Source organism: Gymnoscopelus microlampas (genome assembly GCF_963454915.1).
Source record: "Gymnoscopelus microlampas genome assembly, chromosome: 8".
Taxonomy (NCBI): Eukaryota; Metazoa; Chordata; class Actinopteri; order Myctophiformes; family Myctophidae; genus Gymnoscopelus; species Gymnoscopelus microlampas.
This window is the reverse complement of record NC_139945.1, coordinates 49,982,318-49,996,143: the sequence shown is the minus strand read 5'-3', so window position 1 is coordinate 49,996,143 and position 13,826 is coordinate 49,982,318. Positions and strand designations below refer to the sequence as shown.

Genomic DNA, 13,826 nt, shown 5'->3' with positions numbered 1-13,826 from the left:
CAAATAATAAGAAAGAAAAAAAAACTGGAATCTATTATTGCAATATACAGTAACACATGACATAGTGTAGCCCTAGTGAGTGAATGTGTGATTGGTGGAGTGAAACAAGTGAGTTGAATAATGCTCCTGGTTGGTTGTAGCTGAAGAAGGATGTGATGAAGACCTACGCAGTGACTCTAGAAGAGGATGTGCCCGTCAGGAACCTGAAGCCTGCTGTTGTCAAGGTTTATGATTACTACCAGACAAGTAAGAATCACATCACTCTGCTCTCATTCTATTATATTCAAATGGAATGAACAAATATTCCATTTATGGACTCGGATTTGATTTATGCAAGGTATACAGTAACTCTTACAAAGGGCTACTGTATACAAATAAAGGTTATTCTAATTTAATTTATCATTCAGTTGTAGTCTTAGCTTTCTTTAAATCTTTTAGTGGGGCGGCATAGCACAACATAGAGCAAAAATCAGTATCATGTCCAATATCATGGTCAGTATCATGTCAGTATCATGGTCAGTATCATGTCAGTATCATGTGTAACAACTCATAATGTAATAACCTAAATAAAATGAAAGCACCATTACCAGACAGCAAATGTGCAGAAAGCATTTAGGAAAGAAAGCATTTAGGAAAGATGTCTGCTCATAGTAATGGAGAACTGGGCGATCCATTCAAAGAGGAGAGTGAAGACCTGCTTGTCCTTGACAGCAAAGAGATTGCAGATACAGCAGCATTGGAGACTGTATTGGCCAAAAATAAAATGTGTCCATATGGTTTAGTTAAATTTACAAGTTAGATTGCATTCTTTATTCTTTTTGAGGACCTAGTATACATTTTCTGGTTTGATTTCAATATTGATAGAATATGGCAATGGAGGAACGATGGCAAAAATGGCAATTAGTGTAACCGAAAAACTTTGTACCAAATAATTCAACTTGCTATAATTTCAGCTTTTTTAAAGCTACTTATTATTAAATTATCAATGTAAAACACCCTATCAGCTAGTTAGAACTATTTAATAGTAATTGAAAGAGATGGATCACCATTTGAACATAATAATTAATTTGGTGAATAATGTCAGTCAAGTCAACTAACTGGGTTTGTCAGAAATTGCATAGTTACATACTATGCCAAATTACTTTTTAGTATGCCCGAAAGCTTAGTAGCTACTAAATAGTATGTATGATGCATACTACATTCAGAGCTGCATTTAAAATCGCATACTATACTATTTAGTATACCAAATTACATTTAGTATGTCCGAATGCTTAGTAGCTACTAAATAGTACATGAGATGCATACTAAATTCATTCTTGATGAAGGTCCAGAGGACCCGAAACATCAGTGTTTGAATACAGTTGATGCTGCTGAGCAAGGAGTGCACGATTGTTCTGTGCAGGATTGCGATTATTTACTTTGCAAAGGTGCTTGTATCAAAAACTGAACGATAGGTTAGCTAGCTGCCCCACTATTTAGCGTCATGTTTAAGTCCTTTCACTAGTAACTAGTTACCACTTCCAACACAATGCTAAGGAGATGTTAACTACTCTAACCCTGTCGTCTCTATTTTGGGCAACAAAAAAAAAAGTTCTGATGTTCTCCATTGTTTACAGGTGACGAGGCAGTCACTGAATATACCTCCTCATGTGCTGAGAGTAAGTTCACCACACCATTGTAACTTACACACAGGGAGTGTTTATTTTGTGCTTTTAATTCTTATCAAAACTGCTGTTTTGTATCATGTGTACATCCACACAAATTCTAAGTGGCGATAGAGCGAAGCAATTTATTTTCGTGTGACATTCATCACACTTCCAATGTGTTAAGGACCTTTATCTTTAGTGATTTTAAAAGCTGTAAAAAGCCACTGGATATTTGGATTGTTCTCATTTACTTTGAATAATGCAGTGCTGCTGGTGAGACAGGAAGCATGGATGTAGATGGGAGCAGCAATAACTCAGCCATCCATGACATCACCATCCATTTAGTACATGATTTCAAAGGGAAGGGCTTAAAATGGTTTTGTCTCGTTGTGAATTGTTCGTCTGAACTAGGCTTAAGAGGAATTTAAATAGTAGGCATACAAAATAACTTGAAACTAATAAACTGGTATTTTACAGGTGACACCGCCAATGAGCTGTAACATCCTGCTTACCTCTCATTGGACCAGGGACTTGTTTGGGAGACGGTTCACAGAGCTCCGGGAGGATTTTTTATTTCAGTCGCATTCCAACATCTTTATTTTTTAACTGTAGGGTCAAAGCTTTTTACCCTTTTGAGGTTTTACATTTTGTGAGGTTTTACTTTTTGTGAGCTTTTAAATATGATTCTTTTTTTTGTTTTTTTTTAATATAAAATAAATGTAGCTGTCGCATGGAAAACTTATCATAGACCCAAATATGACCTGTTGATAACAATAGCATTTCATTGTTAAAGATCTATGTACTAGAAATCAAGTGTCAGCCCGGTGACTGGAAATTGCATTAATATTCTGCAGGGTCCATGTTTGTTAATTCAAGAATTGTAGGCAGTGCTCTATAACAGTTGTGATTTTTAATAGATTTGACAAAAATCCATATTCGCCATACATGAAAGTGCCATGTAACATACAGGGTACCGTTAACACAACATGGTCCGAGATTTAACTGTTTTTGTGTGTTTTTGTATGAGAGTGTTTGTGTGTGAGAGTGCACGTGTGTGGTTGTGTATGAGAGATAGAGGATCTGTTTTTCCGCAGTGTGGCAAAGTGAATATCTGTGTTCTGCTGTACCATGACCATAAAACCCAAATGTGATTGACTCTTGACAATAAAATTTCTAAAATGACAAAAAAAAAAGTACAAATACAATTTATTTTCATACAATACTGTCTCATTTCACTAACAAGCTTTTTCCATCCAAGCATACTTTTTTTTTTTAAACAGTATTTAGTTTCTTTTCAACACAGATATTTAGTCTATATTCCATCTACCATCCTCAGACGCAATTTAACAACCTTGCCACTGCTGAATAGTTTGGTTTGCACACTTAACAGTGCAGGGGTGGGGGGGGGGGGGGAGGGGGTGGGGTCAAGGCAAGGAGGAAATATATATTAAGGTCTTTTCACCAGTCTTTTAAAATCTGCTTAAAACATCATTGCTCACTATCGCAGGCACCATAACCATAAATTAAGACAGGTCATTTACTCACCTAACATTAAACACATGAAACTAAAACCGTTCCACATGCTCTTAATAAAAATAGACATCACAATGTAGTCTTGTCCCCTCAATAAGACTGGATCGATTTTACACTGTCAACATCTAGGCTTTACAATGTTGACACCAGACTAGCTAACCCCACGAGAACAGAATGTCTTCAAGCTAACGAGACGTCCTCATGCATTCAGACCTCGTGTCACACTGGGAGTTGAAACGTGAACAAACCAATTTCCTTTTCAGAAAAATGAAAATGCTTGGTGATTTTTGTTTGCCAGTATTGTGGCTCTTGATAATTGAACTAATATATAATTCATCACATAACCACAGTGTCACAGATCCCCCAGTGTGTACAAGACTCAAGGAAAATGTATAACTTGTTGCACGACGTTTCACGCCACTCGACAATACAGAATCGTTATCGAGCAACATTTGCCGAAAGGGTCGTGCAATAAAGTACAAATTAGCCTTTAGTATTTCTACCAGTAAATGACGCCACTTCCCTTCCATCTACTACAGTGTAGATTCCTGTGCATGCAAATCCACATATCAATGTTCTGACAATAGAAATTAAAATCATACACACAGTCCAGAGAGTCTCTGTTCGATTCCATACAAGGTAACAAACATTTAAATCAAGGCACAGATCTGAATTGCATTTATCCATGTGACAACACTGGTCATGTCTGTATATGGTACTTAATAGATGTGGAATAGTCTGGTCTAGCGCCCACTAGCTGTTGGTGATTTAGGCTGGCAGTGATAATTGGCAGCTCTCAAAATGGAGATCTCTTCAGACGCAGGACTTGGCAAACAGACTACTTTTGTCTTTGTATGATATGCACACACATGGATATGTGTTGTACACCTTCAGGTGTTGTTGGCAATGTGAACAGTATAAAGCCTGAGTTATACTTAATTGTACATGGGTGTGCGCAACACCAACGCTCAAGTATAAATCAGGCTTAAGACAAGCCGTGAGATGTTCACTACGTTCACAAATTGGCTGGAAATATGGAAACCGCAGAGGATGGGAACTCCTGAGCTGCTGTCCAAAAATAATTCAAAATAAACTTGCTGAAATCTGGGTCAAACTGTAGTAGTGAGTTACCTTTTATTTATTTTTAGATGTTGTGTACTCAGTACACAATATTAAAAAAATAAATGAAAGGTAACTAAGCCCTAAGGCCATGATACAGTACATTGTACTGTATCAAGCCTTAGGGCTTAGGGCTTAGTTCAGAGTACAAGGCTGTTCTAGACAGACTAGAACAAAGGTTTTCACCTTGAGGAGTCCTCACTTGGCTAAAGCACAACAGGTAGCTTTAATCAATAACAGTATTTGCCCCACATAAATAATGTCTATTGTTACTAGATGTTACAGAACATCCCTGATCACTTACTGATCTTCATCCTCTGTTATACATTTCAAAGAATATTTTTTTTAAAACAACCTTTTTGATTGCTGACTATTTTTTGTAATTTATATCAAAACTGGACATAAATACACTGGGAACGCAGCAGATAATAAGCCACTGTCATAGAAAACACATAAGTGTAATGTCATTTTGGCAATTTTCTCTAAAATGTGTAGGGGAAAAAAAGGAAGTAACTAAAATACAGAAAGATTTAAAGAACTGAAAGAAAAGCATATCTCCATTTGGCAATATAGAAAGACGAGTCTTGAACAGGTTGATATTTTGGTTTACATGCAGAAGGGTGTGTGTGTGTGTGTGTGTGTGTGTGTGTGTGTGCGTACAGTATACTGTACATGTATTATGTCCTCCAAGGGCTCCCTTTTCAATCCAAACAAAATCAAGTAGAAAACACCGGAGTGAAAAAAAAAACTACATTGGAAAGGCAAGATAAGAAATAAAAAAGATGTCTGAACAAAGGTAACATAAAAAAGGCCTTATTTTCCCTGTGGTGGTGGTGGGGGGGGGGGGGGGGTGACTGGTGACGAGATGGCCTAATAGATTCCAACATGGAAGAACCACCCTGGTGTTCACCTCGCCACAGCAGCATTGTGTGTGTGTGTTTCTTTTTAGTTGAGGAACTGCGTGTAACCCTCTGCTCCTGTCACAATGACATCCATCCATATCCTCATGGCCTCTGGCGATGGAGCCACCATGTAGTACAGCCTGTCATGTGTCTTCACACAGAAGGTGAGATTTGGGTTGGGACTCTGTTAGGAGAGAAATGACAAGGACATTCAGACATCAAAACCTTGTTACGATTCATGGGACTTTTTACTACCATCTCTGTTACAGGGGCTAGACTGACACACACACGCGCGTATGCACTACTGTATGTATGCACGTGCACCTATCTGGGAGTCACTCGGGAGAAGCTGTTTTGGCAACACTGAGGCAGAGAAGTCCATAGACAGAAAGAAAAACAAGCAACTTCTTGGCAAAGGGTTTTGCCAAGAAGGATACAATGTTCATATACACCATGTGACTAGACTTACTTAAAAAAATATGACAAAGACTTCACTAATCTGGAGCTGCAATGCTATGCAATCTCTTTTCTCTTTCCCTTCTTCAACATCTCCTCTTTTGACTGGTGTTCATTTAAGACAAAGTTTACAGTTAATCCGTCTGTCATGTAAAGAGCAGGTAGTCCTAATAATTTACACGCTGCACTTTGTTCAAGTAGTAATGAACTCAAATAGGGGTGCAACAGTTAATCGAGCTATTCTAATTTAATAGATGATTTAAAAAATCTGTTTGAATAAATAATCACATTACTTCCCCCCCCCCAAAAAAACTAAAATAACATTTTGACACTGTATGACAAAGTATAAAATAGGGCTTAATAAAATAATCGTTTCAAATCAATTATAAAAAAAACAATTAGCATTTTTTTTGCATTGATTAAAAAAGTATCATCGCCAAGAAAGTAACCAATAGTTGCAACCCTAAACACGACAATAAGAATATGCACACACAATATTCCTCTGTCAGAGTTGTTCTTTGTCTGTGACCCTGTCTGAACGTGCTTATGACCCATGGCCATTCGTGGGTCCTGGTACTTTGGTTGCGAAGCACACAACTGCCAGCCACTGCATGGGTTTACTTTGGGACACACTGCCACAGAAGGACGGAGTGACAAACCAAGCAGGATTAACAGTTCAAACAGTAACTCACACCTATCCACCCCGTGCAGAGGAAGAGGAGAAATATTCAACGGCATTAACATATTCACTATTCAACACTCTCTCCCTGCCAGTCAAAACCATGCCTGTCTTAACCATGCATAATCATTCATGACACACATCTCCTCTGGGGCTCATAATTATTTGGGCATGGAGAGACACGCACGCTCGCAGAAGATTCAGGATAGATTGGGGGGGAGTAGATGAGGCCCAGAGAGAGGATGCATTTTAAGGGGATCAGGAGAAGAAAAACAATATACATACACTGGTCAAATTCAAGTTGAAAAAGCCCTTCTGTGATCACAGACGAGAGAGACGACACAGAAAATACCAAAGAAAAAAAGGGTTTGAAACCAAAGAGTGTGGCAAATGGAAAAACTATAAAATATGAAATAAATGAAGAATCTTTATTTATTTTCCTTGTTCAAATGTAGCGAACCTTGGTGGCGCTGCGGAGATGGTCATAGTAGACCTCCTCTATTGCTTGGAAGTAGATGACTCCCTTCAGTTTGGTCTCGTGTTTGTCTGCAAAGGAGAAGGGAAAAAAACTTTGGTGTAAGACAGAGGAGGAATCACTGATAATACAGGGTTTATTTTGCCTTCAAAGGGTCAATGTAGTAAGGATGCAACCGTTAATTGATTTAATTGATTATGAAAAATAATCGATTTAAACAAAATCTACTTTTTTCCCCTTCTTTTTTCCTGTATTTTATGAATACAGTAATGGACCACGAAGTCTAATAGGCCTGCAACAATTAACCACTTCCAACCTGGCATCCCTATTTTGGGCATGTCATAGGCAAAAACCTAACAATCTACAAGCTCACATGTTGTGTGCTTGTAGATCGTCTATTTTTGCATGTAAAAAGAAGCTTAAGTGGTTAATAAGACCAATCGATTTAGTCTATAAAAAAAATCGGGTAGAATTCTTTCATGTCGATGCATTGATAAATAAAAAATCTTGATAATTTCTTTAATCGAAGTGATCGATCAAATAATCGATGGATGGCAGCCATGCTTCCAACAGCTCAGCGTAGCACAACACCAGGTCACCTACGACAACGACGACAACCACAACAACAATGGGCCCGTGGGCCATTTCAAAGAAAATCCTTGATCATCACAGATTCATCATTTGTGATAACGGGAGTTGGAAAAAGACAACCGCAGCAGTTTTCTCCGTTTTCTCTCGCTGCGCTTCAGACCCTACTTGACTGCATTCTTACACCGGGGTTGTAAATCATTGCAGTTTGTTTCATCAGCCCCTGCAGAGCTGCAGTGGGGAAGAGGAGCAGAACACAGCACTCCGCTCTTCCTCCAGGCGCAAACACTCGCAACAAACCCAACTTAAAGACTAGTAGGTAGATATGTAGGAAATCACCATTTCGAGGAATTAACGGTTTCATTTTTTAATACGCAGCCATTATCTCCTAATGACCTGTTTTAACATTCAAACAGCCCAGAATTTGCATACTAATTTATAATTGCATCTAAATTACAAGGAGGAGACGGAAAAAAAACAACTTGCGCTGTTGTGGTTCGTTAACCTGAATTAACAGCAGGGGTTAAGACTGACGACTCGTCACATCTGCTTACGCCTTCTTCAAGGTCAAGAGACGGATGAGCCTTGCATCTGATCAGCTCGCTCTGAGCGCAGAGCGCAGCTCGCATACAAACGACCACCGGAGTATTCTCTCTGCATAGCTTTGTACCGGTGCGCTTTAAACCTTTGAGACCGGGAACACAACATCTGTGTAACCACTTAAACCATTATTTTATACTTTGGGCTTTTCAAAAATAGCATATATACAAGCTCATAGCGCTGCACCAAGTGCCGCGCTATGAGCTTGTAGATCTGCTTTTTTTTTTTATTACGAACATTTTGCAAATCTTTGAATATATACATTTTTTAAAGCGAACATTTGTAACTCAAATCTTTGCTTGTCCCTGGAGCAAAATATTTTGAGATGGGGGTTTGCGACCAAATGCATATCATTTTTGGGGTTCTTGACATGAAAAAGTTTGAGAACCACTGGTATTGTAACATACCTTTTTCAGAAAACTGTTAGGATTTAGAAGACATTTTGTAGAATCGGAACCTCAGGCCTTAATAGGTTAAACCGATTTAAGACGAAACCCTTCTGATGTCTTCAAAGGCCTTACAGAGCAGATGTGTCCCAACTCTCACGATGTGACATGTTTAACCAACAGTATTACTCGGTCCAAACCCACATTTGCAACAAAAAAAAAATAAGAAAGAAAACGTATTTTATTCACAGATTGAAATGAATTGTACAGCACGTGTTTTCTATAGCAGGCCTCAAAAGTTAAAGACTTGTGAAACTCAAATGACAAATGATGGCATAAGGCTTCAATGTCCAACTCAAATAAAAAGCACAAGATGGCATAGGTCATCTCAATCTTCAACTTTAAGAAAAACTGCTTTTTCTCCACTCTCATACTTAAGACTATGTGATACTCCCTCATTATCTCAGTCTCTGTGATGACTGGAACATTTTCAGAGCACTACAGATTAGCATTCCTTAATTTTGTGCTTGTGCGTCGTTCTTGACAGCATCAACTAAATTCATAGGAAATCTAAATCTAAAATGAATCGTCTCTGCCACTTTATATTGTAAACCTTCCCACCTTGCGTTTTGTTGTAGTTGAACCACTTTCAACCTGGCGTCCCTAGTTTTGGGCATGTCATTACAGGCAAAATATATATAAAAAACGAATAGCACATCTACAAGCTCACAAAGTTGTATTTCCTTTTTTCTTTGGAGGGGGGGGGGGCTTTTTAGCCTTTATTTTATAGTCACAGTGGAGTGAGACAGGAAATACAGAGGGAGAGCAGAGGAGTGACATGCAGCAAATACTCCCGCCGGCCAGGAATCGAACCAGGGACTTGTTGTGAAGCATTAGAGCCCATGTGTTAAGTCGCCTAACCACTCTGCTAGATCGCCCCCTGTAGATCGTCTATTTTCACTATTTCTGAAATGGGGTTTAAGGTAAAGCTACAATGTAACTTTTTTTCTTTTTTTTAATACATTTTAATTTTCACTATGTTGAGTATGTTAATACGATACAACTAACACGACTGCGGTGCTTGTATTTGGTCTTCCTGCTCTTCTATTGAGAAATGTAGGGACTGTGGTATGGTATGACCACTACTGACAAGTGATACTACCTGAAGGTAAAAATTCTGAGTCTCTCCCCTGAGTCAGCAGGCATACTCTATTGGCTCAGCGGTAGGAATTTCAGCACTTACACAGGGGACTCGGGTTCAAATCTCGAGTAGGATATGAAAGTTACAGAGTGCAGCTTGGACTGGTATAATAAAAACTCACCGACATAGTAGGAAAAAGTCCGCTTGAGGCGATCGAAGACAAACCAGCGTTTCTTCCAGGACTTAATCTTCCCTCCCATCTTCACCAGGTATCCTTTACACATCTTCTCAGTGAGGATGACGTGGTAGCAGGTATCCACGCTGTGACCTGATGACTCCACATGGGAGCGAAGGTCAAACTCCTCCTTGCGGATGGGAAGGTAACGCGTCATGGGACGAGCCTGGGAACGCCGCGAAGGGAGAACGTTAGCTGTCATTAAGATCAACTTTGTAACTCACAACTGACACATGATTACACAAACCTTATATACTTAATTGTGAGCTTGTAGATCTGCTATTTTCTCAGCATGTTCGCCACCTGACTTGAAATGATACTCCTGCCAAATCCATTATTATTACTCAGTTTGTATGTGTGTGTACCTGTACTCACTAGAACAGGCCCCAGTGAATAGTCTGTTCCACTTTGCTCTGTGGTTCAGACTGAAGGGTTCGGTCGGGTGGAAACCTTGTAAGTTTGTAAAACCTTACCTTGTAACTATTTTTAAAACGATTTAAAACAATGAAATTAGTCGATCTACAAGCTCACAATGCCTCACAACACGAGGCGTTGTGAGCTTGTAGATCTGCTATTTTCACTACTTTTGTGTGACGCTCTTGTATGATGACATAGAGCATAAATGTAGGAAAAAAAACATGAAAAGTTGAAATAAGGAGATGCAAGGTTTCTGCTCAACGGCAACGATATTAGACACGGGAATGCCACATTCTGTTTCCCTCCGTTATGTTTGTCACGTGCGTGCGTTTACCTGAGCGAAGTTCTTGGCTCTCATCTTCACCTCCCTCTCCACCAGCTGCAGCCTGTGCGAGGTTTCGTCGTGCAACCTTCTCTCTGCGTCCTCCCTCCTCCTCCTCTCCTCCTCCAGCATCTGACGCCGGGCATGGCTCTCTCGCTCCTGGAGGGCCGCAGTCCAAAACAAATACATTTATTTATCCACGCACAAGGCATTACAATGAAAATGTGATTCATAATACTGGAATACAGAATGCAGTGATGCTCTCTCATGTAGAATGAATTACACTAAAGCCTGAGACACGGGATGTTCACATACAGTGTGGTGTAGGGGTGTAACAGTTAATATATTTAATCGATATAAAAAAATAATAAAATAAAAATACTGTATATCGATTTTAAAATAATTCATATGGCGGACATTTTTGAAATAAACCACTTTCAACCTGGCATTCCTATTTTGGGCACGTCATCATAGGTGAAAAAAAAAAAAGCAGATCTACAAGAGTTTGTAGAGTTTAGCTATTTTTGTGCAACACTGTTGTACGACAAAGTATAGTGGTTAATCATACTACAGTAATTGATTTAGCGGAGTATTTAAAAAATGAATTACAAATGTTCACATCAATTAGTTTATATACAAAACATAAATAATGTATATAAGTGCTTCTTGGTTATTTGATTAATCAAAAAGTAGTCTCGCCTGGCCAGACTGTTGCCGCCCACAATTGTCAAATGTTTCCGGTCATACAGTCTGGGACTCGGAAGCTCTGATCATGATTAGAATATAAACCGGATGTGAAGCCTCATCCCCACTTCCGTTTCGTCTTTACAGTCGCACAAATGTATCCTAATATAAATACAAACCATCAAGTATATTTAGCTTGCTGCTTAGCAGAAATGGAAATTTAAAAATGAAATGTAAAGATATTTTAAAATATATTTTCGTGAACGGAAGTGCCAGTTTCCTCTCTCGGATTTCGGGAGGTGTAGTTCCAGACTCTATATAGCATTCAGAGATCGTGGAATAGTTGTCTGGCTACGCGAGACAATCAAAAAGTAATCAATAGAATAACCGCTAAGAAAATATTCGATAGCTGCAGCCCTAGTGTGCTGTATTTTGGGTCAAATGCCTCGTTCAGTTCTTTCTTACCCGTGATTCTATAAGTCTGGCCTTCTCCATATGAGCTTCCCTCAACATCTTCTCCATCTCCTCAATTTTCAAAGCATCCATTCCACTGGCACTGCAGGACAAAGAACAAACTGACTTCAATACCCTGCCCACATGCATACATGGCAAGGTGTATGAGTGTGTCAAAATATCTTGAGAACAGAACTTTGTAGAAATTATCAAGATACTGTCATGAAGAAATGGTTAAAGTTTTATGGTTAAACTGTCTTTTGTGAATAAAATGTTATTTTGTCCAATTTGCATGGTAGAGTATGTTGTACATTGCAACTATATATAACTTGTACAATTGGGGTGGCTGTATTTGGTCTCCCTGCTTTTCTATTGGGACGTTTAGATCCTGTTTCTGGTTTGACTCAAATGTGACCTGAAGGCCCAAATTATATTTCTCCCCTGAGCAAGCAGGCAGGCTCTAATAGCTCAGTGGTAAAATGGCAGCACTTGCGTAGGAGACCCGACAGAAACGGTCAAAGGTCAAGGTTGCAGTCAAGGTAAAAATTACTCATCAACCAATGTGATTTGTTGGTGTGTCTTTTTTATTTTTTTATTTCAATTACAATATTTGTGATGTTTTGTAAAAAAAAATACTAATTTTACATCCAAAGCAAGAACTATTAGTCAAGTTTAAAAAAATGGACCAGATATGGCCAAAATATAATAGTGAAGATGGAAGATAAATCCACATATTGTTGCTAGTCCTATTTTGACCATCACTGTGTCACTGCAGCAGAGCTAAAACCTTGGTGTGCAGTGTTCAGAGAGCTGTTGTTCCTCACCTGGACATGTTGTCAGGCGAGCAGGCGGAGTTATTGCCGGTGGAGATGCTGGTATCCATGCTGTCAGAGCTCTCCAGGCTCAGCGTGTCGTAGGGCTGCTCCCCCCCTGACGGAGGCTGGTGGTGGAGGATGGAGTGATGCACCATGGGGGAGCTGTGGCTGGCGTGGCTCAGAGCAGGGCTATAGGCCATGGTTCCTGGGTACGGGGGGGATGAGGAGGAGGAGGCGGCAGCAGCGGTGGAAGCAGCGAGGTGGGCCTGCGAGCCGCGGAGCGCCTCCCACTGGCACTGAGCCTCTACTGCGGCTCTCTGCTTCAGCTCAGCCAAGCGCCGACGCTGCTCGTCTATGACCTGCTGACCTGGGGTCAGAGAGGAGAGGGGGGTAGAGGAGTAGAGGAGGAGTCAGTGATGTTTGTATGATTGAGTCCCACGGGGTCCAGATGCTGCTGTTGCTTTTATATAGATTATTGTGTCTTCATCTGAGTGTGGACGATGTCAAAAGGAGATCTGGACAGAAAGATGTACGGCCAGAGATGGAACCAAACCAGGTCCTGACACTAACTTCCTCCCATGAAGTGCCCAATTTACAGTACAGAATAGGGCTGCAACTATCATTTATTTCTTTGCGATTATTCAATAGAATACTTTTTGGATTAATCGAGAAGCATTTGTTTTGTTTTCATACACGAATCAACGTGAAAAATTGAAAAAAAATATATGTAATAGACTAAATTAATTGTCTGATTTTGAGCCACATTTGATACTTCGCCGTTCAATAGTGTCACGCATTTTTTTTTAAAATTTGATTAAAACGATTAGCTCGATTAACTGTTGCACCACTACTACAGAATTGTGTTAAAAATACGCACTTTAATTACAAATTTCAAGCTGGATTAGCTTCAAGTTTCTAATTCAGTGACATTTCTGTGATTCCCTGGAGATCAGTGTCACGCCTTTCAGAAATAACACCTCAGAGAAGCAAGCTCTATACTGTGGAATTTAAATGTTACTCGATTTGAATAATTGTTTATCCACAGCTGAGCAAAAGCAGCAGTTCATTACAGTGCTGGTGGAATGTTGCACAGAGAAATATAAAGTTCAAGGTTAAGAAACACATGACACACGTTTGTATGCAGGCATTATCTGAAATTTGCATGCATTTTGACAACGAAATAAAACCTTGAGTGTATCCGTTTTGTTAACGTCTAAGCAGGAAGTCAGTGAATCAGAACCCGGTCTTTTATTCATGCCGTCCAGATCTCCTCCCGAGATTTTTGTCCGCATTCGGACAAAGAAATGAAAATACAAAAGAATAACAGCGACACCTGAAGCTGTTTGGGGACAACTTGTAAATCTGCTCCCATTCC

At 39.5% G+C, this 13,826-nt stretch overlaps 2 protein-coding genes across 2 annotated transcripts in view; one reads left to right on the top strand and one right to left on the bottom strand.

Moving 5' to 3' along the window:
* LOC311050147 (alpha-2-macroglobulin-like protein 1) overlaps positions 1-2,263 on the top strand; it is a 40,814-nt gene extending 38,551 nt beyond the window's left edge. Inside the window, exons 34-36 of the mRNA XM_084064116.1 lie at positions 141-246; positions 1,617-1,658; positions 2,124-2,263. Coding sequence (XP_083920242.1) covers positions 141-246; positions 1,617-1,658; positions 2,124-2,146 — 171 coding nt within the window. The 3' untranslated portion in view covers positions 2,147-2,263. The remainder of the gene's footprint in view (positions 1-140; positions 247-1,616; positions 1,659-2,123) is intronic.
* Positions 2,172-13,826, bottom strand: part of phldb1b (pleckstrin homology-like domain, family B, member 1b) — an 89,931-nt gene continuing 78,276 nt past the window's right edge. The window contains 6 exon segments of the mRNA XM_084064115.1: positions 2,172-5,384; positions 6,796-6,881; positions 9,707-9,926; positions 10,512-10,658; positions 11,649-11,739; positions 12,461-12,818. Coding sequence (XP_083920241.1) covers positions 5,244-5,384; positions 6,796-6,881; positions 9,707-9,926; positions 10,512-10,658; positions 11,649-11,739; positions 12,461-12,818 — 1,043 coding nt within the window. The 3' untranslated portion in view covers positions 2,172-5,243.